The sequence below is a fragment of the Haemorhous mexicanus genome, chromosome 13 (genome assembly GCF_027477595.1).
Source record: "Haemorhous mexicanus isolate bHaeMex1 chromosome 13, bHaeMex1.pri, whole genome shotgun sequence".
NCBI classification, from domain to species: domain Eukaryota; kingdom Metazoa; phylum Chordata; class Aves; order Passeriformes; family Fringillidae; genus Haemorhous; species Haemorhous mexicanus.
The window spans coordinates 10,775,905-10,803,235 of NC_082353.1; the positions used below are offsets into that span (position 1 = coordinate 10,775,905).

The 27,331-nt window shown below is 39.3% G+C and overlaps 1 protein-coding gene across 2 annotated transcripts; it reads right to left on the minus strand.

Annotated features, from left to right (window-relative positions):
• On the minus strand, positions 1-27,331 carry SCG3 (secretogranin III). 2 transcript variants are annotated; one of them, XM_059858350.1, is made up of 12 exons: positions 27,107-27,331; positions 26,380-26,432; positions 25,758-25,803; positions 25,448-25,663; positions 24,281-24,423; positions 22,994-23,155; positions 22,509-22,686; positions 20,539-20,655; positions 10,131-10,214; positions 9,412-9,540; positions 7,360-7,428; positions 1-3,245 (listed from the first exon to the last, which is right to left on the minus strand). In XM_059858350.1, the coding sequence occupies exons 1-12, from the start codon at positions 27,189-27,191 to the stop codon at positions 3,127-3,129; spliced, it is 1,401 nt and encodes a 466-aa protein (XP_059714333.1). In that variant the 5' UTR covers positions 27,192-27,331; the 3' UTR covers positions 1-3,126. The 2 variants fall into 2 exon arrangements, with proteins under 2 accessions (XP_059714333.1, XP_059714332.1); XM_059858349.1 differs by having other exon boundaries at positions 7,348-7,428.

Below are 27,331 nucleotides of genomic sequence, written 5' to 3' on the forward strand. Positions count from 1 at the left end.
TAGCTTGTAGTAAAGTGTTTAATAAAGTACAGTATCAGAAACAATAGTCTATTAGAAAAGCTCAAAAGGTGAATACCATATATATTGTACTTATTACATTTTCAGTCATAATTTAGAAGTGAAGGATTTCTGAAGGAAATAGAAACAACACAGAAACCGATTTTTGTCAGTTTTGAAACAGAGATGTGCAGTTGTTGAAAACACCTTTCTTATCAGGAAGAAAGCAAGCACTGTGATTTACTAATTATGGCTAAACACACAGCAGTGCATGTCAAGTCCTAATGTGCTCCAAGTGTTCCCTGCAAAATAAGTACTGATCTGTGATGCAAGTTGAAACTTGCATCACTTGGTTTGATTTTATTTTGGGTAAGCCACAGCCCTTTAGGAATGCAGGGTGATTCATCAGGCTGGCTGTGTTTCACTGCCTGCTTCTGAGAGGTGTGATGTACAGATAGGTGTTCATTCCACGTACCAGCAATGGAACCAGCATTTGAAGCATTCAAGGAACAAGTTTAGTGGGCTTGGGCAGGATGGAAAGTGAATTTAGTTTGAGGAACCGTAGCTGTGATTTCTGGTCTATCTGTCAGAAGCTTGCTCTGTTCTCAGCTACTCATCAGGCTGCTCCAGTTACCTCCATGTACCCCCAGGGATGCAGAGCAGCAGGGTAAGTACAGAACAACTCCAAGAATGTGCATACTCTGAAATACAATCAGGGCATACCCATTGCTGGGTTTTGTTTTCCTAAGTTATGCCACTGAAACTTTGTTCAAGCTATAAAATTTGCAAAACTCTGAGGTTAACAAATATCACCACACACTGTTCATAGTCACTGGTCACTGGTTGATGACATCTGCCCTTTAGTACCAGACTCGTGAGAGGACTAAGTAAGAAACTAACTTCCAATGAAAACTGAAATTATCCTTATACTACTCATCACATTGACAGGAGAAGGAAATTTGGGGTCTATTTAAAAGTAGTCATTGAGAAGGACAATTTGTCCTTTTTTGTTTTTTCAAGTGCAGATCCGAGGTCACTGCCACTTCCCTATCTGTAGAGGTCTAGGGTTAGTTACCATCCTCCTGACTTCTGTCATAAATCCAACTTTGGGAAACAGTTTGCTTTTCCCACGTGATGGTCACATAAGAAAGGAAGTCAGAAGCTGTTGCAGAATGCAACTGAGATCTATAGAGACATAAAGAAATTAGGATCTTTGGGAACAATAGCAAATAATAATAAACTAACAAGAGGGTTTAGATGAGAAAAAAATGCACTGATTTAAAAGAACATAGATTCTTTTTTCCTAATTTTTCTATAGAATTTCTAAGGGACTATTTGTCAGAGGAAGCTTACATTGATTATATTTTTTAATATGGTTTTTACCATTAGTGACTGATACTGCAATTCAGTGATTCATGTCAGGATGTGTATGAGCAGGCAGTGATGATGTATTTTGTGGATGCTAGAAAACATTCACTGGCTTATGTTTCATCAGTTTGCAAGGAGTTATGCTGTTACACCTCAGTGCTATCACAGTCACTTAATGCTGATTATCAATAATGCTCAGTTGACAATTTATGTTTTGCAGGGATTCCAGAGTTTACTTCAGTTGGCTGAGAAACATTGCTCAAATCTCCTCCTCTTTAATCTCCAGCTGTGAGGAAGGAAATGACCCAAGGAGTGACTCAACACTCAGAGAACTTTGTAAGGCAGTGCTCTAAGTCAGTATCTCCATCCACTGGCAGGCAAATTCCAACCTCTGCATCAGATAACATTTTTTAACAGTGTCAATCTTAGAGATATCAAAAGATTAAAAAAAAAACCAAAACAGAGAAGGGATAACCTCAATTATGAACGAGGAATCTGTAAGTAAAGAGTACAGGGCTTTCCTGGAGTTCCTCTATTCAACTGAGTCTAAGGCCTCACATCTTCTGGGACACTGTTTGAAATTTACCTTTCTAAATGCTTCTTTACCTTTGGTCTTGCTTTCTTAGTTCTTCATACATAAAGTTATCCACTCACTTTAAAGCAAAAGACCTCATAAACCATTCTTCCAAAACTTTGTTATTTGAGGAAGAAGAATGAGGATGACATTTTTGTTTTTCTTTTGGATTCTTTGGGAAGTACCAAATTCTTGGCTAATGCTAGCATATATAGGCCAAAAAAAAAAAAAAAAAAAAAGTTGTTCTCCAAGATAATACTGCTCAGCACAGAACAGAGGTCAGTAATCAGACCACAGCCTTGATATTCAGAGATACTGAGATAGAACAGATTATTTAAGTCTTTCTGAAAAGCAGGGCCCCTGTTCCTAAAAAAACATCTCTAGTTGCAAACTTCCCTTCCCATACAAAATGACTTGAATTACTTTCTCTTTTTTTTCTTTAGAGAAAGCAATGGCTATTTACACTTGCTATCAGGATACTCACATCAGGAATTCAACTAATTATGCATGCACAATCATCAAATGGTGCAAAGAGAATGTTCACACATGCTGAAGAAGAGAATATTCTTCTAATATGGGAGGCAATTGTAAAGTCAAAGAATTATCAATTAGCTAAGGACACTACAGTCCACGTTACAGAATACTACATATAGAAATAAAAAAGGATAAAAAGAAGTGTTAGTATTTAAAAGCAAAATAAATTAATATAAAATAATATTAAGATTAATGAAAACTTTAATGGGTAAATTATTTTCAAATACTTTATTTAGAGAACTATGAACTATTTTCTAATAATGCCCTTTACATAGTTGAATCTATAGAAAGCTTGTTGAGTGAAAGCAAAAAAATGTAGCATTAAAAGAAATTTCCATCAGAAATGACTGGTTTAGCTACGAAAGTAAACCAAACACAAACAATAAATCAAAGAGAGCATTAGAGAAATATTTACCTTATCAAATAGAAATTCAGTGTCAGAATTTGGTGTTTAGGGTTGATTTGTGAATGTAGGAAAATACAGTATGCAGAAAGTGAATGGAGCACTACAGTCTTCAATTCTGTCTAGAGTTGTCAGTACAATGTAAACAGAGCATTTCTAATGATATCCTCAAATTAACAGATCATAAGTCATTGAGTCAGGAGTGGGGGAAACTAGACTAGATTCCTACAGGTTTGGCAGTCACTAACGTTTACAGGCTGCCATAGATGCGTTTAATTACATCAGCCTCTTCCTTGTCCAGGATGCCCTTGTCCACATAAGCATCAGCTTGCTGATCAATGAAATCTCTCAGCTTTGAAAGATCATAGTCTGAAAAACAAGAATGCATTTGCACAATGAGTCATTGCCATTATACTGCTTCACCTAAGAAACAAGGTCATTGTAAAGTTGATCCAACCAATGCACTTTATCAGACATGAAGAGAATTCTCTCTAAGTGCATCTTGTGAAAACATTAAAAAACCCAAACTAGCCACACAAAGTCTTTTTACACACCACGGTGCTTTTATTATCCAAGAGATGTAATCATCTCTTGCTTTTGATTGATTGCTATCAAATGCTAAAGCAAGAATATTTTCCAGTCCAGGGATTTGATGTTCTAGTCTGCACAGCAAAAGCTGTTGTGCCCTAATATTTTCACAACTGTCATGGAATGAGAAGAAAGTATTAAACAGACTATTTCCAGTTCAAATCCCAGTAAAACTCCCACTTACTACAATTGTAGTGGAAATTCATGAAAGCAACTCCCTGCAAACAGATCAAAATAATACAATTATTTACCTTGGTACAGAACATAATATTCTGGTTTGAAAAGTACTGCAGCGAGCAGCCTTTGTGACAGTGTTAGTGTCAGTTTTGGACAACCTTCCTCTGTCAATCTGCAACAGAGGGCTGTAAGATCCTTCCTCCTTTTCCAATAGATCAGTGTCTCTATGCAGCCTGATTCACACCTTATGCATTAAATAGACTTCTCCTATGCTGGAGAACCTCACTATTTTCCATGAAAAGAATTCTACTGCAAAGCAATTTTTCAAATAACATAGAAAGGAAACCTATTGTGTAGTTGTGACTCTGGCAGCACATTCAGTATATTCACATATAAACACAATAAAGTTTCAGTTACATAATTAGCTGGATAAATGTAAAGCCTAATTTGTTAAAATCAGAAGAACATCAATGTTTTAAATGTTCATAGTAAGTTAAATCAATTAGTGTCTTTCACAAGAATGAATACATTCTGAATTTTTCAGTATAAATTACTTATTCCACAGACTGAGCCTTCAGAATACATTAAAACTGATTTTGCAATGTCCAGTGTATAACATCACACAGCAGTATGTGGAAGAACCTTTTTTCAGACTGTGCATTCTTAACAAAGTAGACAATAATGAATTTGTGGATTTTTAGGTTTCAAAAATTGACCAAAACAGGATAGAAATAGAAAGATATCAAGCAAATTGATGCTTGTGATCATTTTTATAAAAGCATAAGGCAATTTCAAATGAGTAATACAGAAAATTTATATTCAACAGTCCCCACTCCTGCAGAGGTGTTCTCTCCATATCTGAGTTAGCAGGAATTTTGCCATTTGCTGTACTGAGGTGAGAATTTCTTCTCTGCCCTGTTACTGTCATTACCTAAGAGAATGTAACCTGCTTGTGTCTCCATCCTGCAGGAGTAACAGGGACAAATAGTACTGAGCTATTTTGTAACTGGGATGAGAGATTTTATTCATCTTGACAGAATGAGGGTCTCCATTGAAAGATACCAAGGAATGGAAATGAATAAAGAACAAATACTAATTTAATTTAATATTCACATTTTCCAAATTAAAATATCTGTGCTTATTTTACTTCTAGAATACTTTTTCTAACTCTAAGATTATTATGTGGAGATGTGAAGGTTTAATTACTAAACATCCTGTATGGGATTACAACCATTATGACATTATCCAATTCGGGCTAATTTGTATATCTCACAGCAATTTAAATTGGTTTTTTTTTCCAGAAATTAATAGCTGCCAATTTCTAATACTTATTTAGAATCTATTGTAATTAGAAAAATCAGCTTTGGATGCTGACTCACTGCAACAGCTGCAGCATAACATGGAGCTGTGAAACAGCTCCAGTAAATGAAGTGAGCTATTATTTGCATATTCAGATCAAGCCATTTGCCATTGATATTAATGATAGGATTTACTTTCATTTCTGAATGGCTGCTGTTAGTGGTGTGGAGCTCTGAGGTACCCAAGTGTTTGTTGAACAACCCACTCGTGCTCTTTGCCTGCATTGGTTCAATGCTCAGCTCTGCAATGCTTTCAAGCATCAAGCCAGGTCTGGGAGATATGAAGGACAGGCCCATGGCATCTGTAGGTTGTAAACAGGCAAAACAAACTTTGGACACAAAAGGTAATGAGCCCAAAATCAGGCTTTTGACATGTTTATCTTTAAATCATCCCAGCCACTCCAGCTTACCAGCCTCCTTAACAGGCAATTGATACTCCAAACTGCAGAAATGCAAATTAACATTTCCAGGGTTATTAGTCATTGAATGAACAATATCTACTGAAATTCATACAAAATTAAGGACCCACAAACATTTGCTTGAAGAAAACCTAAACCTCTTCAAGGGGTGAGTAACCCAATCCATGAGTAGGGCTGGGAAAGTCTGGCCATTTTAATACATGAATTACTTTGAGAATTGCTTTTCTGCCAGCCCCCAGGTGCCAGCTGGAAGTGGGGAAATGATTGATGAGCACAGCAACACCACCTAATCTTGCACTGAAGAAACACTGCAATGCATTCATAGTTAGATAAGCTTACCCTGACTGTACTTCTTTTAACATCATCCATGGGGAACTGAATTAGCATTTTACAAAAATAAAGAGTAAGAAAAGGCAAAATAAAGATGATGTATGAGAAGAGTAAGAATACTATTCTAATTTTGTCATAACTTACACTCACTTTAAGGCCTATTTCCATTGCCAGAGGACAATAAAGATAGTTTAGTGCAAATGAAAATCCATCTACACAGATATATATATCTTCATGCATCCACAGGCACATAAAATGCTATTGATCTGCAGTCACAGCCATTTTCAGACTGCAGCAGTGCAGAAGAAAGATTACTACAAAGAGGAGTGAGGGGCTGCTCAGGCAGCGTGTGGGATACAGAGATATAATCACACATGATGGAGATCTAATTACATCAATGAGTACATTGCTAAACAGAATCATTAATTAAAATTGGCAGGAAAACTCTTGAGCAAATATGCAGCCCTGCTGCTAACTGCTATCCCTGGCATTGTGTGGAAGTGATTTGAGAGCTGGGAATGGTTTTTTTTAATAGTCTTTCCTATTACAGCTTCTGTACAGAAAAATGAATGTCTTGGGCTGCAGGCATGCACTCATCTCTGAAATGGAATTCATACACACTTCAGCTCACAGAGAGGATGGATGGATGACCCAGGGCTAATCTCATCTCAGATCACCCTCTGCTTGGCTGGTGCAAGAAGGATCCTTCTTGCCAGGCACCACTCATAGCCCAGGGACAGATCCCCTGGCTAGGAGCCTTCACTGCCAGAGCGGGCCATGGCAGAGCACCCAGCCATGGCAGAGAACAGGGATGGGAGGGAGGCTGCTTTTATGTGAGAACTTGAGGAAAAGATGGTATGGAGGAATAAAAACCTGTGAAAAATAAAGGAGAAATTCTGCTGCAGTTCTGTCCCTGCTGGCAGCTCTCACGGCCCTGCCTCCAAGGAAGAGGCAAATGGTGGGACAGCTGGGGAGCAAACCCTGTGCAGCTGCTTCAGTCACTGCTCCCTTCTACACAGCCTTGCATGTGAGAGCTACAAGTCATTCGAGTTGATTTGGGCAGTAATCCAACGTGTAACAGGGCTACTGACATAAGCCTGTATCTCAGCTGTTCCTGGTTATGGAGCCAGACTCGTTGCTGCTGGTGCAGGCACGCTAGCCAGATGCACCAAGCTCCTCTAGACATCTCAGACATTTCAAATGCATGTCTCACCTACAAAGCCATACTCAAACAACATGATGAGCTAAGAAATGAAGCCCTAGACCAAGCTGACACAGCCACCTGGTGACAGGCAGACCACCACCACTGCCTGGACAGCTCGTGGCTGACTCCCTGCTGCTCAGCCTCTGGGTTTTGTGGCCAGTGGCCATTCGACCCAGTTTACATTAATCTACCTTAGTTCACTATTTATGTTCATTGGCTTAACTTTTACATGACCTCTATTATTTAACTCTAACACCACTAATGGTCACTATGAGCTAGACAAGCATTACTATTATTTAAGGTATAGCACAAGTTATACAACACAATATAAATGACTTGCTTTTTAATGCATATGGTGCCCCCCCCCCCCAATGTCAAGACCTTTTACTTCATACCTTCTTTGTTACCTTGTTTATTGTGTTTTTTCAGCCATTCTATGTTCTTCCTGATTGCTTCCAAATATGCCTCAGATTTCCCTGGAGGAAAGGATGAGAGAGAAATCAAGCACTTAGATCAATGATTGATGCAGCTTGCTTAACTGGGTGAAGTTGGTCACAGCAAAGGCAGATTAAAACTATTCTTAGTTTCTGTTTAAAACCTGGGTCCTGTCAAACTCAGTCAGGCAAAATTCCCAGAGATGGTTAGCAGGTGTTGCCTGTGCAAGATTAGTCATACACAAACCTAGGATCATGGTTCTTTTGATCTTTATACATAACTTTTGGTGGCATCCACAGAAACTGCATATGTGGATTAAAAACAACCTGTAGCTTTTTGATCATCAAAATTGTTCAGCAAAGAAAAAGCTGTTGAGATAGCAAGGAATGACTTAATTAGGGCTGAGAGCTTTCAGTATCAAAACTCCTCCATACAGTAGTACTAGCAGCATGCTGCAAACCTAAAATTGTGATATTTTGGAAAGACAACTTGAAATGTATTTACTGAGAAAAAAGATGTATTAAAATTACCATGATAACTCCTTGTTATAGCTGAAATTTAAAGTGATGGCTATTTTTGGACCAGAAAGCACACAGGACACAATTAGTGCAAGGATTACCTAATAAGGCCCCTAAGAAAATATTCCAGCTAATGGATTTTGAATTCTTAGCTTGGCTGGAGCTTTATTGATGTAATGTTCTTACATTTGTCAGGAATAAAACCTAGTGTGATTAGTGTGTAGAAGGTTTCTATTGCCAGCCATGCATGTCTGTTCCTGTCAGTAAGGGCATACAGCTTTAGATACACCCTCATTTTGGAGCTGGGAGTGCAGTAACTCTACAGTAAGTTAAGCAAGGGCATTGCATGATGAGATAAAGAACAAATACTGATCCAATTTGAATTTTTAAAAAGCTGTTGGGCTGAAGATAAAGGAAAATAACCTGAACCAAACTGAAAAGACAAATCTTCAAGAGACAAGCAAAATGTGTTATTTATCACTTCCTACCAAAAGGTATTGAGACAACTTTTCTTTACTGTGAAATCAGACAGCCACCTTGAGCTATTTTCCTCTTCCATGTTGAAATAAATAAGCTGCTGGAAAAAATGCCACCTTCCCTCTGAGAGTGGCTGCACTGCCCACAGAGCTGAACCAGGTGACCAATGGAGTACAATCTACTGCAGCCCTGATTTCTGCCATTCATCACTGAGCAGCCTGAGTGAAAACACTGCATTCCAAAAAGTATGAGCATCAGACAGCAATGGTGCAAAAGAAGCAATTCTGTTTAACCAACTGATTACAAAACATAGATATTTATGCTGGACCCTTTGCAATAAGAACTCACTGAATGGTTTCTGCACCAACAAACATTCTCCTTCAAGAATTCAGCACAATAAGGAAGCACAACGTTCCCTGCAGATTTGTTTTCAGAGAGAGTAGCTGATTTGCACCCAGGAGACTTCAGCCAGTACAGTGTAATCCAGCACGTGTCATGCTGAGGCATGCCAAAAATAACTGTACTACTGTGCTGGTTTGCTCAGGGAGACACTAACTTACTGTAATGTAAATTAGTTTCAATCTTACATAAAATAGGTTGATTACTGATAACCTTTAACCTCTGGCAGTGGGAAATGTAAATTGTATCACTGCAGAACTCCTCACTGCCTTTGAGTACCAGCTTGCTTTAACACAAACTACAGAAATCAATGAGCCTGCTCAGATAGTGAATATTCTGGCCATCCTGAAAAGCCACAGATGCAAAGAAGCAAAATTTCTTTGCACTACTGCATCAAAGTGCATTTCCTATTGTTCTAAAAGGGTCTATGAATTCTGTGAATGTCTGCTCAGCAAGGGATGTAGTGTCACATGTTTAAAACTTGGCAGATAAGCACACTTCCCAATCAAGCTCTTGTGTGCTGACTCCCAGTGACTATAGACTGAAGATATTTATGCTAACACCATGGAAAATCAATACCAAAGAGAGGGAAAGACTCCAATCACTTGGAGGAAAAGCAATATTCTGTACCTCTGGATTCTTCACTGTTTCCCGCTGCATTTTGTCCTTCATTTTTTGTGGAATCCTTTGAAACTTCATATTCCTTTTCCATTTTAGCTGCTTCTTCCTTTGTACTGTCTGCTTCCTCACTGCTCTTGTCTAAAGAAATAACAAAAGCAATTTTGTATCAAATGTCCAGGAGCATTTCCCAATCACACCAATAGAATCTTGGCAAGTCAAGCATTTTGACTGCTGGTTGAGGAAGAGCCTCATTGGAGCCTGTCTCAAGTGGTTCCTAAAGGTCATCCCTACTCCAGACCTCTGGAAAGAGGAATGCTTGTTTCTGCTCTCACAAACAATAGCTGAATACAGGTGACTGCAGTGCAAAGGCACATTTCTTTGAGCAGAGAAAAATCCTGTGAAATTTGCATTTGCAACATTCAAAATCGACAAATAATGCTTTCTCATTATTATTTTAGTATTAAAAAGCACTGATTCAGCTTGCTTTTGTATATGTGTGACATCTGGACACCAGTGAAGCAAAAGAGAGTGAATATACTTCTCAAAGACTGGGCAATTAGGTGAAAGTTTCTCTCTTGTTGTGTGCTTAGACAACCAGGCTATGGCACGGTACAGGTCCTTGAGAGACTTTAACAAGCAGTCTGGCTGCCAAAGCAATTAGCCATACTTATAAGTGAATAGCTTAAAAAAAGGTGTTATTCCAGAAAAGAAAATTGTAGACTAAGTACCTGCTGTTAGTTTTGTCCTGGTTTTAGTGGAAGGGTTCTCAAGCTTCTTCTTTGTCTGCTCAGCTATCATTGTATCTAAGTTTTCTAGAAATCAAGGCAAAACAAAACCAAAGCCCAGTTATTCTCCAGTGGATAAGATGCAGAATCCATACTACATTCTCCCCAACACCAGTGTGAATGGTAAGTAGAAATCTAAAAGAACAGCCTTCATCCTTGCCCCTGAACAATTAATGCAGAGCCAATGCTAAAAGAACAAACAAATTTGGAAATCAATCAATCTTATTTAAAAAATGAACAACTGAATCATGACAATGGGAGTACCAAACAGTGCCAACATGCATAAAGTCAGTAAAAGTGTACATTACATTCCATATTTCAGTCATGTAAGTCACAAAATACTGATGACTATCTGTAGAAATTTATTCTGATGAAAGCAATGAAAGGCTTTAATTAGCTGCACAAAAAAGACAAGACTATGAAATATGTGCTTCATCCTGGTGGGAAAACACTATCCCAAACTGCCTGTGTGTCTCAGTTTTATATGGTTTCATTAGAAAAAAAGTCTAGTCAAAGGTTTTAAATTATATTTAGATGAAATAAACATGTAAATTGAAGAGATGAAAACAAACACTTTCTTAAGTTGCTGAAGTCAAGCATTTACCTGAAAGCCAACTAGACAGCCATGGCCATGTATACAGCTCTAGAAGACTAGAAAATGTATTTCCATGCAAATTTCAGGGCTGAATTAATCTAATTTGAAAGTAAAAGCACCTCTTCATAAAGATGGATGTTTCAGATATAAACATTGTATGATTATGTGGGAAAAAAGTCCTTTTGGTACCACACTTGGTGGATATTCAAACTACAGATCACCTACAACCTGCTATGTTTCCTCAGTCGTATTATGGACATGGTGTAGAATTTTCCTTCCTTTTATTATCTTTTAAAGGTTCAGTTAAACATGGATTCAAAATTTCATACTAACTATCTTGTTGGTGGGTCTTTTTGAGAGATTTAGTTTTGAAATTTATCAAAATTCCATTTATATAAACAACTGACATATTCAGTGTATGATGTGGGAACTGTGGCAGAATAGATATAATAAGGCTAATAATATTTTAAATCATATTTTCTGTATAAGGTCAGTATTTTATTCATCAGCTGGGAGCACTTTTTCCATTAGAAAGATACTCAGCACTGAAACCTAAGGAGTAGTTTTTTAGTAAGCATATTTCTCTTTGTGGCAGATCACCATAAGCAATTGTGCCTCCCATCTGATGACAAATCACATAATCCTGTCTGCTGCATCCTCTATATTTTGTTATTTACATAAAATTAAAATGTAAGCAGTATTTGTTGGCACCCTGCCTGACTGCACCCTCTCAATTCTACATCACATCATGGGGTTTTTGGGAATATTTTCATTTGGTACTTATCCCTTTAATGTGATTTCTGACCTTGCCCCATATGCCCTAACCAAAACAGGTCTGGGCTGTGTTACAAGCTGGATCAGACATCCTGGTGAAATACAAACCAAGCTAGAATTACAGTGGTGGTATTGATGCCTCACTAATCACTTGATCCAAAGCTTATTGAAAGGACTGTAAACATCCCTTTCAGTTCATTTTAAGATTCTATTTTTCATCCTGAATCAGTACCATACTAGTATTTCAACAGGAATATAAGGATTTCTCTGTTGCAAGAGGCACAGTTTTCAGGATAAGATCCCACAGCTAAGAGCTTAAAAACCCTTTGTAAACTCAAACGAATAGATTATTCTCCTTCACTTATTCATGCAAATGCAAAAATGTCACTGATTTTGGAGCTTAATCTGGCATGTTCTATTAAATTAGGCTTAGTTTTAAAAAATAAAAGTATTCAAAAATTTAAAATATTACACATATATAAGTGCATTGATTCTTAAGTGCCTTTCATGTTCTTCCCTTAAAGTTTCTGCATTTAGGCAGTAAGTTTCTACTAACAGGAAATAAAAAGACTCCACCACCAGATAGAGTAATAACCTGCCAGGACATCTTTGGATTTAAATGTCTGACACTTCTATTTCTGAAAGTTTTGCTTCTGTCAATAGAGTGTAGTGTTTAAAAGTTGTACATATATCCACACACAGCTTGTGCTACTGCAGGCAATGGGATTCATACTCCTCCATTATTTATTCACTTCTATAAATAGCATCAGGAATTGTACAGTTTCTCTGAGTCCTTTGATTTGGGTAACAATTTCATGTGAGTTCACTATCACTCCTAGGTGAGTACAGAATTGCTTTCCAGCCCCATGAGGTGTAATAAGGCACTGCTAATGACCTGAGCTTTGCCACTAAAGCCAGACTGAACACCATAATCACTGTGATCCATTTTCAAAGCTTTGTTTTGTCAGTAAAGATGCAGACAAACTTACAAGACAGGCCATTTAACAGGCACTATGTTTGACAGGAGAAGTGGTGAAGGTACCCTGCCAGCTGGATGGCACATCAACATTTACAATTTCCTGAGTGACAGAGTCCATGTTTAGGGGCTTGTTTGATGTGCCTACATGTGTACCCCAGAGAGAATATTGCCAGACAATCCCAGCTCTTCCTGAACAGGATTTATTGCTCTTGCTCCCCATCACAAGGAACGCTTTAACAGCTGGTATTGTTTCAAAACATGTTTGTACCTGCCACGTGTGGCTGGGCCAGGGCTGAGCAGTGTTTGCTCCAGTTCCACTGATGGAGTGAGTCATCCTCCGGAGTGAGCCGTGCCTGGGAGCAGCTAAGCAGCGCTGTCCTGGCCAGCTCTAACAGGGACTGATCACTTTTCCCGAGTCGTCTCCTTGGCAACCTCATTTGCACAGAGGAAGAGCTTAGAAAGGTACTGACCTTTCCACACTGCCGCCACTCGTTTGAAATGGCACTAATTAAAACAACAGGACAGTAACCACTGAGCTAATGGAAGTGACCCGGGCTGGTAAATAGGTCGGGGCTCTGGCTGCAGCTTTTTGCAGAGCGGGATAATCTCATCATCCAAGCGGATACCTGAGTCACAGGATCTGCTTTCTGCCTTGCCTCACTTTCTAACTTGCTCTTTGATCTGGGATGACTCACTGGAGCATTCACCCTGCAGGAGGGCTTCTGTTTTGAGTAGGCTTTCTGAGCCATCCTAGGCCCAGCTCCTACACACTGATAATTGCTCTTAATTCCACCTGAAAATGCAAATTCCCTGCAGTTTTGAAACTCTAAAGTCCTTCAAGCTGGGCATCCAAAAATCTGAACTGCATAAACCCAGATTGTTTTACCTTTATTCTGGGAGAATGTACTGTGGTAACACCCTCCAAATCCATGAGAAAAGATAACTATTAAAACTATGGATAACTCTTACAAATTAAATTACTTTGTTCTGATTAGAGAGGCAGGAACTAACATATCCATCTGATATTCATGGAATATTTCATGGAATTGGTAACGGAAGCCTGACATGGACCTTTCTCAATAGACAGATTCATAATGTTTTCCAGACTCCTGCAAATTTTCCTGCACAGGGTTTTTTTTCTGCATAATTATCCAGTACCTGGGAGGCAGTTTCACATTCTACCCTCACCAAATTGACTGAGGCTGAGATTCTATGTCATTAAATTGCTACAGAAAGACCTGCCTTGCTGTTCTGTTTTCATGCAGCATAAAAAGACTGTGTTTATTAAAGGAGAAAAGGGATCATCAAGGTACCTAAGATCACTTTTAATGAGTTCATACACTCCAACTGCTTCAGCTGGAAAGCTTTGTGCTGATGACTGCTTGTGTGACATGCACATATTTCAGGCATTAAGAAACCACAGTTCTCCTAGGGCTTTTCTGTCTCCTGTTGTAGGTGATCCTTAAGAGTTTGCAAGGCCATTTTCCATCTGTGAAAAATCTCTAGACATCTCAGCATTTGCTTGGGACTGTTCTATGGGAAGAGTATATCTGATTAATTCTTTGGACAAGTGCATGTCCAAGAACTGTCAATATCCACTGGATTTTCCCCAATGTAGCCAAGAGCAGAGTTTGACCTTTGGTCAGCTACAGCTGTATCAAGCATATGTCACATAAACTACTGAAACTGTGATGAACAAGAGAAAATTCCTGTAATTCCTCCATTGTGGAATTACAGATGGGTTTCAGCCTTGCAAATCTCCTGCTGCTCTCCAACTCCCTGCCTCACATGTCAAGATAGGGAATTTTCTTTCTGAACCTCCCTGTTTGACTGACTTGATGAGATAGAGCGTCTGAAGCCTAATGCTGCCATGGGGAGTGACACATCAGGGGACAAGTCCCAGGTCATGGCATCACTTGCAAAGAGATTACAGGTGAGATGGTCAGAGTGACCTGAAACTAGGACAGCAATAGCATCACTTGGCAATCAGGTTAAAAGCAACTCCAAAAGTAAAACACAATTAAATAGATGTGCTTTAAGGTGAACATAGTTCTGAATCATCCTTATCAAATTCCCTACCTCACAGGCTATTTCTCAGATTTATCCTTTTAATATTCTACAGGCATCTCTTTTGCATTACTGCAGGTCTCCTAGAGCTGTGTGGTGCAGTCCTTTGCTAATCCTTTCCCATCCTGGAGCTGCTCCATGGCCTGTGCACACATTTTCTGTGTTTTCACAGCATGCCCTTCACAAGCATGATGGTTTGGGACTGAAGCAGCACAGAGCTGCCTCTCCTGCAGGAGTGGGATGGAATTTTAAATGTTCAGTGACACCTTCTTTCCCCCACACCCACATAATCATCTCAAACTTACGGTCTCAGAGCTCAGCTGTCAACAGAGGGGCTCTGAATTCAGAAAGTAGGGAGGAGTTTATGGAGCTATTAAATACAGTGAGAAAAAAATAAAAGCTTTGCCCTCCTTTAGAAACACCAACCACTTGGGAAAGTGCAAAACCTGGATTTTCAGGAACTAAGCAATATATTTGGCAAATAAGGTACTATGAGAAGATGGAGATTTCCATCCAGTTGGGAAAGCACAGAAGAGGCAGTGAAGGGAAATAGAAGAAGAGGCAATATATTTGCAAGGAATAACTGCAAATTCAAACGGTAGACAGTGACCAGCAAAGGAATGAACTGTAAAGTATTTATTTGGACTCCTAAACACATGATTTGATAGTCATGTAACGTGGTGGGAAAAGCAATTAGTGAGACTAAAACTCCTGGATCTCTCCCAAAACATATCTGAGAAGATTTAGAACCTGTGGATACAAAACCACTACACCCTCACACACAGTGTCACCCTCAGGTGATGCTCAGTTTCCTGTTTGTGTAGTGGTCCTGGTCTCGAGAACTGTGAGGTCACAGACTTTCCACACCACAGCCACCCATTTGTTTTATTATGCAGTGAGGCTGAATGGGGGAAAACAGGAGGTAAGATCTAAGTAGTGGAGTAAAAAACCACATTCATGTGTTTATTTAAATGCAGAAGTAGCAGGGGACAGACATGGAGGAGGTTACAGAAAGAACAGCTATAAAGGTGCAGTGAGATCTGCAATCAACATACTTCCTAGATTCCAGTCTTGCCTGGGATCTTTGCACACTCTCTGTCCCCACATCATTTTATCTTATCTCCATGCAAATTCATCTTGGGTTTAACTATTTGCATGTACTTTACAGAACCACTGCTGCTCCTCAGTATTCAGCTCACTCTCACATCTGAGGTGTCTCTGATTTGTACTTTTCAGATATAGTAGAGTATACTGGCATCTGTGTGACTTTAGTTCATCAGATAAAAAATAAATAGCAGAGAAAAGAGCTGCCTGAAATTAAACAACTCCCACTGGCAGCTGTATGCATCATTCACATGATAAATACTGGGTAAGGAAAATCACTAAAAGGAAAATTAAGGTAGGGAAAAATTTGTTAAATAATTTAATGTTCATGAAGAAAATTTGCAGAAGCAACAAAGAGACCTTTGGAAAAAAAGGATTTTAAAAAGAAAAAGATGGTATTCTGCATAAATGGTTCCCTGCATGAAATACTGTGAGTGCCCTTCATGGCCCAGGTCAAAGTGAACAAAAGGTCCACATGACACTGTCCATATTCCACTTGTAGCCTCTGGCTCTGCTTTAGCCAGACCTTCCCTCACCCTCTGAAATCACAGTCTGCATCAGGGAGCATCAGCTTATGGCTGAAGTTCCTCTCCTCAGTCCCAGTGAGGAGAGGAAAGATGATGCCAGTGTGGGCTGTGATCTGCACTTTGCCTCACACTCTTGGCTCTCTGCCTGTTCTTGGCTAGCTGAACAAATATCAGGATCAGATCTTTGGCCTGCAGCATCTGTGCTGATGAGAATGTCAGGCATTAGTCACATTATTCACAAAGTTCTCCTCTCCCAGGAAAAGGCCAGATTGTGGCTACTGTGCCCTGGCATACAATGGGGAAATCACAGAGCTTTGCCTTCACCAGAAGTGGAGCTGGGGGAGGTACCAAGAATGAATGGGAGAGGCTCAACAGCTGTTTCATATTCCTTAGTGTGGAGAGGCAGGGATGTGTCAAAAACCAACATAGGAGACTTTCTGCCTCTTCTCCTTCCCCTTTCACACAGGCTCAGTCTGCCTAAAAGACAGCACTATAGTAAAACAATATCCCAGCTGTGCTTTAGGAAGGGACCAGACTAACGAGTGCTCCTACTCCTCGGCAGAGCTCCCCATGAACAATCCATCTCCCAGTGCTCCTGGGTCCTGCAGCTTGGTCCTTTCCCCTGCTCTCCACGAAGAACAAATGATGTGAGGGTGGAAAAGGTAAACAGAGACATCTGTTCAGGCCCATTTCTAGCTAACACAGTCTCCTACTCAGTCACGGGGGACGGTGTGGATCCTGACAGTGAGTCAGAGCCAAAGGGAGAGGTGTGAGAGGCAGCTTTGGTTTGGTCTAGGGAAGAAGGCAGCTGTGACTCAAACACTGCACTCTGATCAGCTGGAATGATTTCTCTATTTCCCTCCGAAATAAAAGGGGGTTTGCTCCTCAACCAGTCTGCTGTGGGCTGTGTGTTCTACACTGTGACTCCAGTAGACCAAATTTTTAGTAGTCTTTTTACCACAACGAGGTAAAAAGTGGGATCCCCTTCAAAGAGGGCAAAGCTACAGAGTTCTTAATTCCTTTGCCCCTTTCTTTTCTCCAGTTGTGGATGATACAGTATTTTTCTATCTCACAGATGTATCTGTCACATAGAGAAGTAATGATGGCAAAAGTTTGTGCTACATGTGCTAGTCAATAAATGAGAACTCCACACAAGGCTACAATGTGCTCATAACTAATCTGCATTTTTAGGGTAATAGTTTATTGAGTAACATATTTTTCACTTGGTTGGGGTGGCAATGAATACATTTGCTACCAATCTACTCGTGTAAACAGCACACAGCAGGAAAATGTAATTAATCTACTGTGTAAAAAGGATTCATATATACACACTGGTGTCTCTTAAGAATTTGTCTGTCATCTCTGAAAGCTGTATATTTTATGGCCCCAAGCCTCTAATTGCAAATATTTCCTAGAATTGTTCTAAAAATCACTCATTATTTTGGTCTTATTAGTGGGAGATGATTTACAACAGTATCTGAACAAACTGGCTGAAACCATTTGTTCCTGTTTCTAAGCTGACAACAATATTATTAAAATAAATCTATTACAAAACTATAGTTTACATAATTACTATAAATAGAGCTTTTATCAAGATGGTAGTGGACTGATATGCTTTCATTTTAAAACTAGTTAGATAGTTGGCATATACAGGGCCAGTCACTTGTCATACAAAAAGTCACTTGTGTGGTGTAGATGAAGCTTTTCTTCAATATTTACCTGGTCTGTGATAGATGGCTTTGGTGGAAAGGCTATTAGAGTGAATCTCCACCATCATGTTACTCAATAGACAGAAGGAAAATGAAGGAAACTGTGATATAAGTCCCAAACTAATATTCCAACAGTGCTTTCTGAACACATACTGTAAAAGGTAGGCATTACTTTTCCTCCTGATTCACATATATGAATATGCTGGTCTGGGCTTTCTGTATTCTGTTACAGATTACATTTAGCATATGGAAAGATTTTAAATATGTATTACATAATATTGAATATATGTATTAAAAAAAATAAACTTATTCCTTGTGTTTCCATGTATGTGCATCTGTGTTTTTCTTGCACCACACTGCAGCTAGACCCTTTGTAACTTAAAGCTAAACCCAATAACATCAGACACTGCTGCAGCAAAATACTTTCCCCTAGAGTAATATGATGATGACATAATGCTGTGGTTTCCAAATCCCAAGCCAGCTGTTCTGGTATATGCATTCAAATTCACTGTCTCTGCACCCCTGTGACAGGCAGAAAAGCTGCACGTTGTGACTTGATTCAGTAAATGATTTATCATTTTGAATGTATAATTCAGAGGCTTAGCTTATGCATGGCTTCAGTCACAGAGTGGGGAAAATTAATTTAGACAGTTTCTTACTGTAATAAAATGGAGAGAGGATGTAATCCATCTGCAATCTGCACAGACCCACTAGGTATTTTCCACCAAGTAGCACAGAATCTGCTCACTGATTGTAGACTGAGGAAACAACAAAAAGCTGCCAATTTTTTACACTGATTCTTCTCTCTGACAGGTATTCATACTAATTCCTTTATCTGCTATAAATAAGCACAGCTGTGTATCAATCCCATGATCCAAACTGCACCAAGATACACAGAACCTACCCAGCTATTACAGCCTACAGAACTTTTAGTTCAGTAAGAGTGGCAATAAAACTCCTGCCGTGCTAAAGGACAGTGCAAGAAGCTAACATGCTCCTGTGGATGCTCTTCCTCATTATTTGAGAGTATTACCTCCATAAATGAAGGTCAGCTTTAAAGCAATTTCTCAACAGCAAGTCTAAAAAAAGAATACCACAGAAGCAACCTGAGAATCTATGAGAAAGCTTTTTCCACCACAGTAAGTTGCTTTGATGGAGCACAAAATCCATCTCTGCATAAATCACTCATCTGCAAGGCAGAGTCTGGATACATCAGTTGATAGTCTTACTTTAAATCCTGACTAATTCAGACCTCTCAAACTCTCAACCCAATCCTTGCCTTCTGTACTATGTCATCAAGGCAATTTGTTTCCAGGGTTACAGTATCTATTTGCTCAAACAAAAGTCAATGTGAACAACTGCCCTGAATTTTAGCAGGAAAAATGCTTTCCTAGTGTAACTCCATTATCTGCATGGTCCTGCATCAGGGATGAATTTAGCCTATTAAGTTTTGGCAATATCCGATCAAGCCATAGTATCTTCATTTCTAGAATGACACTGAAACCATTGTGCTTAAAATCAATCATTTCTTTATGTGCATTTTCTTCAGATGTACTGGCAGACAGAGAAATAAAGAGCTGGACTGAGGCATAAGTTGCCCAAATATTCCAAAATTCAAGGAGATTTCTTGGTCAGATATACCATGAATTCTTTAGAGAGGAGGTGCAATCATGCACTGAATGTGAGTCATGATTTACTGGATCTTTTGTAGGCAAGTAATTGATAATCAATCCAAACAGTTACAATTTCATTAATCAAGTATCTGCAATGTAGAAAGACTGTTGCCAGTCCTCTCTCTGTGACAGGCTGATTTATGAAACTGAGAAATTTCCCTGATGCAAACAAAAACTTATTAGACTAACCCAGACCAGAAATACTTCAGAAAAATGAAAGAGTTGTGCAGAGTTTGTACAGATGAGCCCTTCTTCTGTAGGTCAGCTTGTTTAACCAGACAGGCTGCCTACAGTGAATAGAAGAGTGTTTGTCAAAGACAGGAAATGTGGGTGAGACACAAACCAGGCCATTCCAAATTCACTCTTCAGGAAATGCTAGCAATTTTACAAACCCTACATATCCACAGACTCTAAAATGGATCCAGGAAAGAGCACTTCAAAATCTACTCCTGTGCCAAGATGTAACACTCTTCATAGATGGAAGGAGTTTTACTTGGTGGACAAACTTAGCATTAGGTCCCATCTAGTCCAGCTACCTACAGCAAGAGATTAAAGGAGTTGAAGTTCTGGATTACTTCTGGGAAATGAAGGTACTTAATCCACTTTAACAGAACAGAGAAAACCCCAATATTTCCCTGACTTACAGTAATTGAAATAATTTGTGCTTCACAGATACAAAAGTGCAATAATACTCTAAATGCATATCTGATATATTACCTTTCCTTCATTAGATGGAAATATTAAAGCAGTATGGAATTGAACATTGCTGTAGGGAATGATCAATAATTTAAAAGCTTTAGCATTTTCAATGAACAAATCTGAAACAGGTTTCAAAAGAGCAAGGAAGATGAGAAGGTAATTATCACTGCTGGTAGAGGAAGAACACACCATTAATAACAGTTGTATAAAGTATGTACTCTCACCAAGATAGGAAACTCCTTCTTCTGGTGTGATTGTTCCATATTTAACCATCATCTTCACAAAATCAATCAGGGTTTTCATGATAGTTATCAAGGTCTCTTTCTCTTTTGTCTCTGCCTCTGTGTGAGGGGATGAAGCAAAACTAGTCAACCTGCAGGCAACTTGGAAAAACTGTTCTGCAAGCTGTGCAAAATTCATGCATCAAGAATGACCTACTCATTAAAAGAGAAAATGCTGTGCTGGATTAGAATGAAAACTTACATACATGTTTCTTTTTAAACTGTTCCTGCAAAGTACATACTTTAAAACATCAGGGGTAGGTTCTTCTTTATAGCTTTCTGTCTTGAGGGGCTGTGTCATAATACCATTGGCTTGGAAGGCCAATGGTATTAATTCCATTTTACAGCTAAGAACACTAAGCACACAAAGATGGAATGATCTGACAGTTCAAATTGATGGTTGGAGGGCAGATATAGGTAGCATTTTCTAGAGTATGAAATTTTTCTTGTATTTGTTTGGAAGTATTCAGTAGATCAGTCTGGCTCTGTGTGAAAGAGATCTTTTCTCCTACAAGATCCACTGGTACAATGACAAAAATATAAAGTGCCCCAAATGAGATTGTGACTTGGACAAGTCCATGACTTGCATACTGGGACAACAAAGCATTATATGGCTGGGAGGATCATGACTTCAGAATAGGATACCAAAAAAAAAAAATTATACAAATAATCAGGTTTTGCCCACACTTACGTGCTTCTTAGCTTTTCTTTTCCCACTGTGTTTATGTGCTGAACATTATTACTGCTATTTCTGCATTAGCAGTGTGAAACTCCCCCATCACAGTCACACAGGCTTTCCCCACTGCCCAGGCTGCCACTGAAGGACCCAACAGAGCCAGGGGCACAGTCAGTCAGGGACAGTCAGAAACATACTCCCAACCTTGGCAGAGGGCCAGCCACTCTGGAGAGCTGCTGAACAGACTTTTTATTGCTGTCTGCAATTGAACACACAGCTGTAGGATGCAACTGAATCCTCTGCTCCAGCTCAATACAACCTGACAGGTGAACACATAAAGCAGGAGATGTGCAGCCAGTGGACCTGGCTCTGTTTGCTTCATAATCTGCTAAACCCAACATGCCTGCCTGCATTGTGAGTAGAAAAAGGAGAAGAACTAGCATGCAGAATTGCCATGGGAAAATTGAAAAGAACAGGAAGAAGAATTTAAAGTTTGTCAATTGGACTTGAGCAAAATATGCCCTCAGGTTTTTCATTTTAGCTCTCCACTCAGGTGCACATAGAGACAATTATTATTAATGCTCCTGTAGGACAAGGGATCTACAAAATACCACCCTCCCCATCCCTCTAATAGTTAGAGAGTGTGTGTGGCTGCAGAGAGTGGGTGTGTGTCGAGGGTGATGACACAGGGAGTGGCAAGGAGCCACAGTCCTCCTGCAGTAACTGGAAGCTGTGATGTCCAGCACCGGAATAGGAAGAGACTGCAGGGCTTTCACTGCAATAAACAGCAAACCTGTGGTTTGTGGAAAGGCTGGGAGGCTCACACTCATTTACTGGTACCATCACTGTGAGGATCCTACTGTGGCTTACTCGTATCTCTTGGCTTAGAAGACAAGGATTTTACTGGAAAGATCTCTGGGGAAAACCATTTGCCAGCTTTTCATCATGTCCTTACAGGAATTAAAAGAATTCAGGACTTCTGAATCACACAGCACAAGATGGGAAGGGCTGTCTAGGTCACACTCTTTGCAGTTCTGAGTGTTGTTCCTGCCAGTGTTTTGCCATCAAAATCACTAAGCAAATTAGTTTCTGCTATGTATCTTACAGAACATTTTCAAAGCACATGGTCTCTTGCATCTAGGGAAGCTGTGGGGAAGAGACAAGAGGAAGAGAAAACAGAGGATCTTAATTTTTAAAGCTTTTTCCTAATATTTCTGTAACCACACGACAAGCTTACCTGAGTTAAGACTTTTTAATAATGCATAAAAATTCGGAAAATATTGGAGGTCTTCAAAATTATCTTCAGAAGGCAGCTCATTTCTTCTTTCCAACACATTAGATGATGACCATGTGTTATCCAGTGTGTCATCAACTTCTCCATTAATGAAACTATCCTGATCAGATTTGCTTGGTGTCTCCACATAAGACATAATTTAAAAAATATAAGTATTTAAGCACATTGCTTTTGATCATAGAGTTAATAGAGTAAAAATTTCTACCACAACCTCCTGCCAACATTGTCCTAATTGCAAGGTGAAGACTATAGTATTTTCTCAGTTATTTCAATTGACATCTGGCTTAAATTTTAAATGATTCTTTTTTCTATCAGACAGAATTTCTTTAAGAACACCTCTTGTTTCCAGATTGACCTAACTATTCCCTAAAGAGCACAGTACTAGTACCATTTGGCAAGCAAGACAAAATTATTAGCTAAGAAATTACCATTCTTTCCTGTTGCTTTTCTTTTGTATCACTATCTGCTCTGCTGGCAGGGTAATCAAAATCTTCAGACTCCTTCTCTCGATCCTTTGCTTCATTTGCAATCAGCTGTTGTAAAACCTCTGCCACTTCATCTTCCAGGGTATAGGCCTGACTCTCTGTGATCTGTTAAAATATTTGTGCAGAGTACTTATAAGATACTGTGCTTTTTCTAGATCAAATATCAATAAGAAACCTGATATCAATAGGAAAATAGGTTGCTGTATGTTTGCTGCAAAGCTGAGCATAGCCAAATGAGGTGTAAGCCTGTGTGTACATATAGACATGTAAACGTGCACATTTATAGCACTCCTATACATATATACATGGAAATACACATCTGATCTGTGTGTACACATAAACCCAATCCATTCACACATACAGCCTTCAAACCAAACCTCTTTAGGACTTAACACAGGGGAGTGCAGCTTGAAAGATGGAGCTGCAAGTGTGGCACCTCCCTATCCATGTGTCCATGTGTGTCTATATAGAAACACATATGCACTGCAACACACCTATGGGCACTTGAATAATTACAACAGAACTCAGTAATACTGAATGGGAAAAAAGCAAACAGCTTTCTTTGATATCATTAAAATGTTCTCTTTGCCTCATAACAGCTGTCACTTGAACGAGAACTCTCTCCCATGCAGCTGTCCCACAGCTCCCTCTGTAATCACTGGGGTGCAACACTCAGCTCCAAAATCTGGTGCTCAAAAGATAAGGTGAGTATTTTAAAACATAAAGATCCCAAATGGCAATGGCTAAAGCCATTGAGACATTCAGAGGTCAGAGACAAATCCACCCTCCCTAAAAATCAGTAATGTAAAATATCCTCAACTAGCCAGCAACATTATGTGTTTGCTGATGACACTAATCAGCATGAGGTGGATAGGAAAGAGCTCAGACCTTTCCCCCTTAAGTATAGAAAAGAAATTAATAATAAAAAAGCACTCAGTGAAAATCAAAAGACAAATTAAAGGAAAAATGAGGGCAGAGATGGGAGGAGTACAATCAGTGAATGTTTTTTCAACATCAGAAACGTTCTCCAGTTTGGCCTATTTTGTTGCAAAGACATCAGAGGAACAACAATGTTATTGCAGAGCTCAACCAGCAAGCCCAAATAGCTCCAGAAATCTGCTTAGCCCTGAGTCCCACTCGCTTCACACAAAGTGTGCATCTGAACTGTTTTTAGAAAGAGCATTAATCCAATCCAAAGCACAGTTAAATGATGATTTCCAAGATACTTACTAGCCCCAGATTTAGAAGTTTTGAAACAATCTTGTCAAACACTCCTCTGTCATTTTCCTCATAAATTCTTGCAGCAATTTTTTGAACAATGTCTTCAGCAGTTAAAGGAGTGCCATCCAATTGATGGAGGCCATCTGGATCATCTGAAAGGATTACAGTTTTACTATATGCTGACCATCCTAACTCATTTAGATTAAATATCTCATTAAAAAATATCTGCCCACATCTTTTTCTCTTCAGAACAAAACTGCATTTTTAGATACATTAGGAATGTACTTTGATACACACTTTGTAAGCCATTAAATCAGTCACAGGGAAAAGTTCTTTGTGTCAATTTTCCACATCTTTCTGAGTGGCTCTTCTGAAGGAGCAGAGATAAATTTTAGGAGCTACTTTCCTGTTTATAGAAAATATTGGTAGAATTTCCATATCCACTTATTTGTGTCTTCCTGGTATCTACTTTCATAGTATGGCCACTTAGATCAAAACAGTTCATGACAATGGCACATAATCTTGTTTGAATTTCAGCAAATTAACTTTTAATTAGGTAGTTATTACCTGTGGCAAATAATATCATTGTGACAATGGGAGAGGGAATACAATGAGTGAGCTTTGGTCTGTGATCAGCATACTTTGATATAATTAAAAATATCCTGAGCTAAATGCTGTTTACAATTCTCAGAAGACTCACTTGAACTACAAGTCAATTAACTACTCCTGTAGCAAAGGCAAGTATTCTTTGGCCTTCGGTAGTTTCTTCTGGGTTTGTGATTATGAGAATTATCTAAAACTGCACATAATTTTTGGAATAAATACAGGTGAATTAGCGGCCTATAGAAGTGCTTCTTCCTCACAAACCAGAATAAATATATTTTCATCCAAAAATATGTCCCATTTTCCTTCCATCAAATCTAAATTGCTAAAAGACATTACAAATTACACAATTAGACTTTCCTCCACAGAAGTCCATTAAAATCAAGAGCAATTCTTTTGTACTGTGTTTCAATAACCAAACTGTAATACAACAAGCTTCCACAACTGGAAATAATTGAAACTGCACTCCAGCAACAAACAGAGCTCATGTTTAGTGGTGAATGCAACATTCATGAAAGCAATCAATTTGTAAGAGAAATCTAACCCAGAAGTCACTGAAAGATTATGGAATACCTTGGAATTTATAATCCAGGCCACTTTTAGTGGAGTCATAGTCATCCACAAGCCTGCGGTTCTTGGTGGAGTCTGCATCATCAATGGCCACTTGCTGTTCATACAAAGAGCTTCTAATGGACTCCCTCTCCTTCTCCTTCCTCTCTCGTTCTGCTACTGATTTGAGCAGGTTCAGGTCATCAACAAAGGAATAATTCCTGAACTCTGGCTTGTTTTCTGGAAAATATATCAATATCAACATAACATAAAATCTTATACCTCTTTGAATACCATTATGAATATTGTTATAAAGGCAGGAAAGATATTTTACCTGTGGGAGCTATTTTCCTATTCTTGTCTGCCTCAGCTTCAGCAATCTAATATACAAAAATAAAGCAAACAAAACAGCAAACAGGTAGAAGGAATAAAATGTGTGATCTCTTGATTTATCAGTATTAGCAGAGGGGTTTAATGCCTGATTTTCACTCTTAGTATGAAGTTTGCCTGAATAAGTAGAACAGGAATAAACACTGGAGACTTTCATCATTACCACCCATCCTCTGATCAGAACCAGACATTATGAGAAGCTGCATTTTAAGATAAATGCAAGTTACATTTTCCTTCTTCATTCCAAGCTCATGCTATATTCCCATAGGACGTCAATAGAAAGACATGGCATATCTGTGAGCTGTTGGAGCTAATAAGCTGCTTTTAGAATGCTGGACAGTGAAAGACAGTTCTTAAAAATTATTGAAACCCTATTTTGTATCTAACCCCATCAATAATCACTTTACCGACAAATCTATTTTTTACCCATTACTGCTAATTCATGATATATACCCATTACTGGCCATTTATGGTATTCATGGATCCAGTACCTGAAAAGCTAAAAATATTTATAGAAATTCCACCAAAAAAAGAAAAAAATTGTAAATATTTTTTTTTTCACTCACCTGTTCTTCCAAAGGTCTTTCTACACTTAATTGTCTGTTGTGTATAGCTTTATCTAGAATAAACACACACACACACAAATATATATATACTCAGTTATATGATACATGCAACTACAAAGAGACAGGACATTTTTCCTTAATTTATAGTTTTCTCCAGTGCAACATGGTGTCTTAAATAGGATGCCAACTGCATTCTTTAATTTTTTCTTGCAAAAAAAATTTCAGTGTTCCTAGAAAAATGGGAACACAATAAAAAAAGTCAAGCCTTTAAACAAAGCATGACTGGGGCAGAGAGAGCAGTTCTGCAGAAGACAGAAATACAGATATAGACTCAGCAACCTCCTTCTGATCAGAAAACTCACTAATTGGGGAAAAAAGTGCCGGAGGAGGTTGACTAAAATAGCAATAATCGGATTGGCACAAGCAAGAGATTAAAAATCTCCTCCATCCAGAATACGGCGGGAGACTGGGAGAAGCAAAGACTTGTGCAGACATCGATGCAGAATGGATGAAAACACTAGCTTTCCCCTCTACCAAAACCTATCCCTTCACTTAAATATTAGATTGCAGCTTCAGTGATCGGTGCCTTGCACCAGGAATATTACCGCCTTAGGATCTCATTGCTTTTAGCCAAGCGGAAGGAAAGTTTTGACCATCCACTATGTCTATCCCGCGGAACTTTCCCCATCCGCGGCGAAGGGCAAGAAGGCTCGGGGCGGGCGCTTACCTGTGCCCGCGGGTTTGGGGAAGCCGTGCCCGCGGCTCGCCAGCAGCGCCAGCACCTGCAGCGCGACCGCCAGCCCGAGGAACATGGTGCGGCCGCGCAGCCCGGGCCCGCCTCGCTCCGGGAGCCGCCCGCGGGAGCCGCCCGGCCCGGCGGGCGCTGTCCGGCCCGCGGTGCTGAAGCTCGGGGAAGCCGCTGCCCGGGGCTCGGCCCCTCGTCCCCGCGCCC

Excerpts from the sequence above, each read along its gene's own strand:
- SCG3 (XM_059858349.1), bottom strand. The coding sequence starts at position 27,191 with ATGTTCCTCGGGCTGGCGGTCGCGCTGCAGGTGCTGGCGCTGCTGGCG. Across the intron at positions 25,804-26,379 it reads AAAGACCTTTGGAAGAACAG|ATTGCTGAAGCTGAGGCAGA; the intron begins GTGAGTGAAAAA and ends TTTGTATATTAG. Across the intron at positions 23,156-24,280 it reads AACTTCTAAATCTGGGGCTA|ATCACAGAGAGTCAGGCCTA; the intron begins GTAAGTATCTTG and ends ATATTTTAACAG.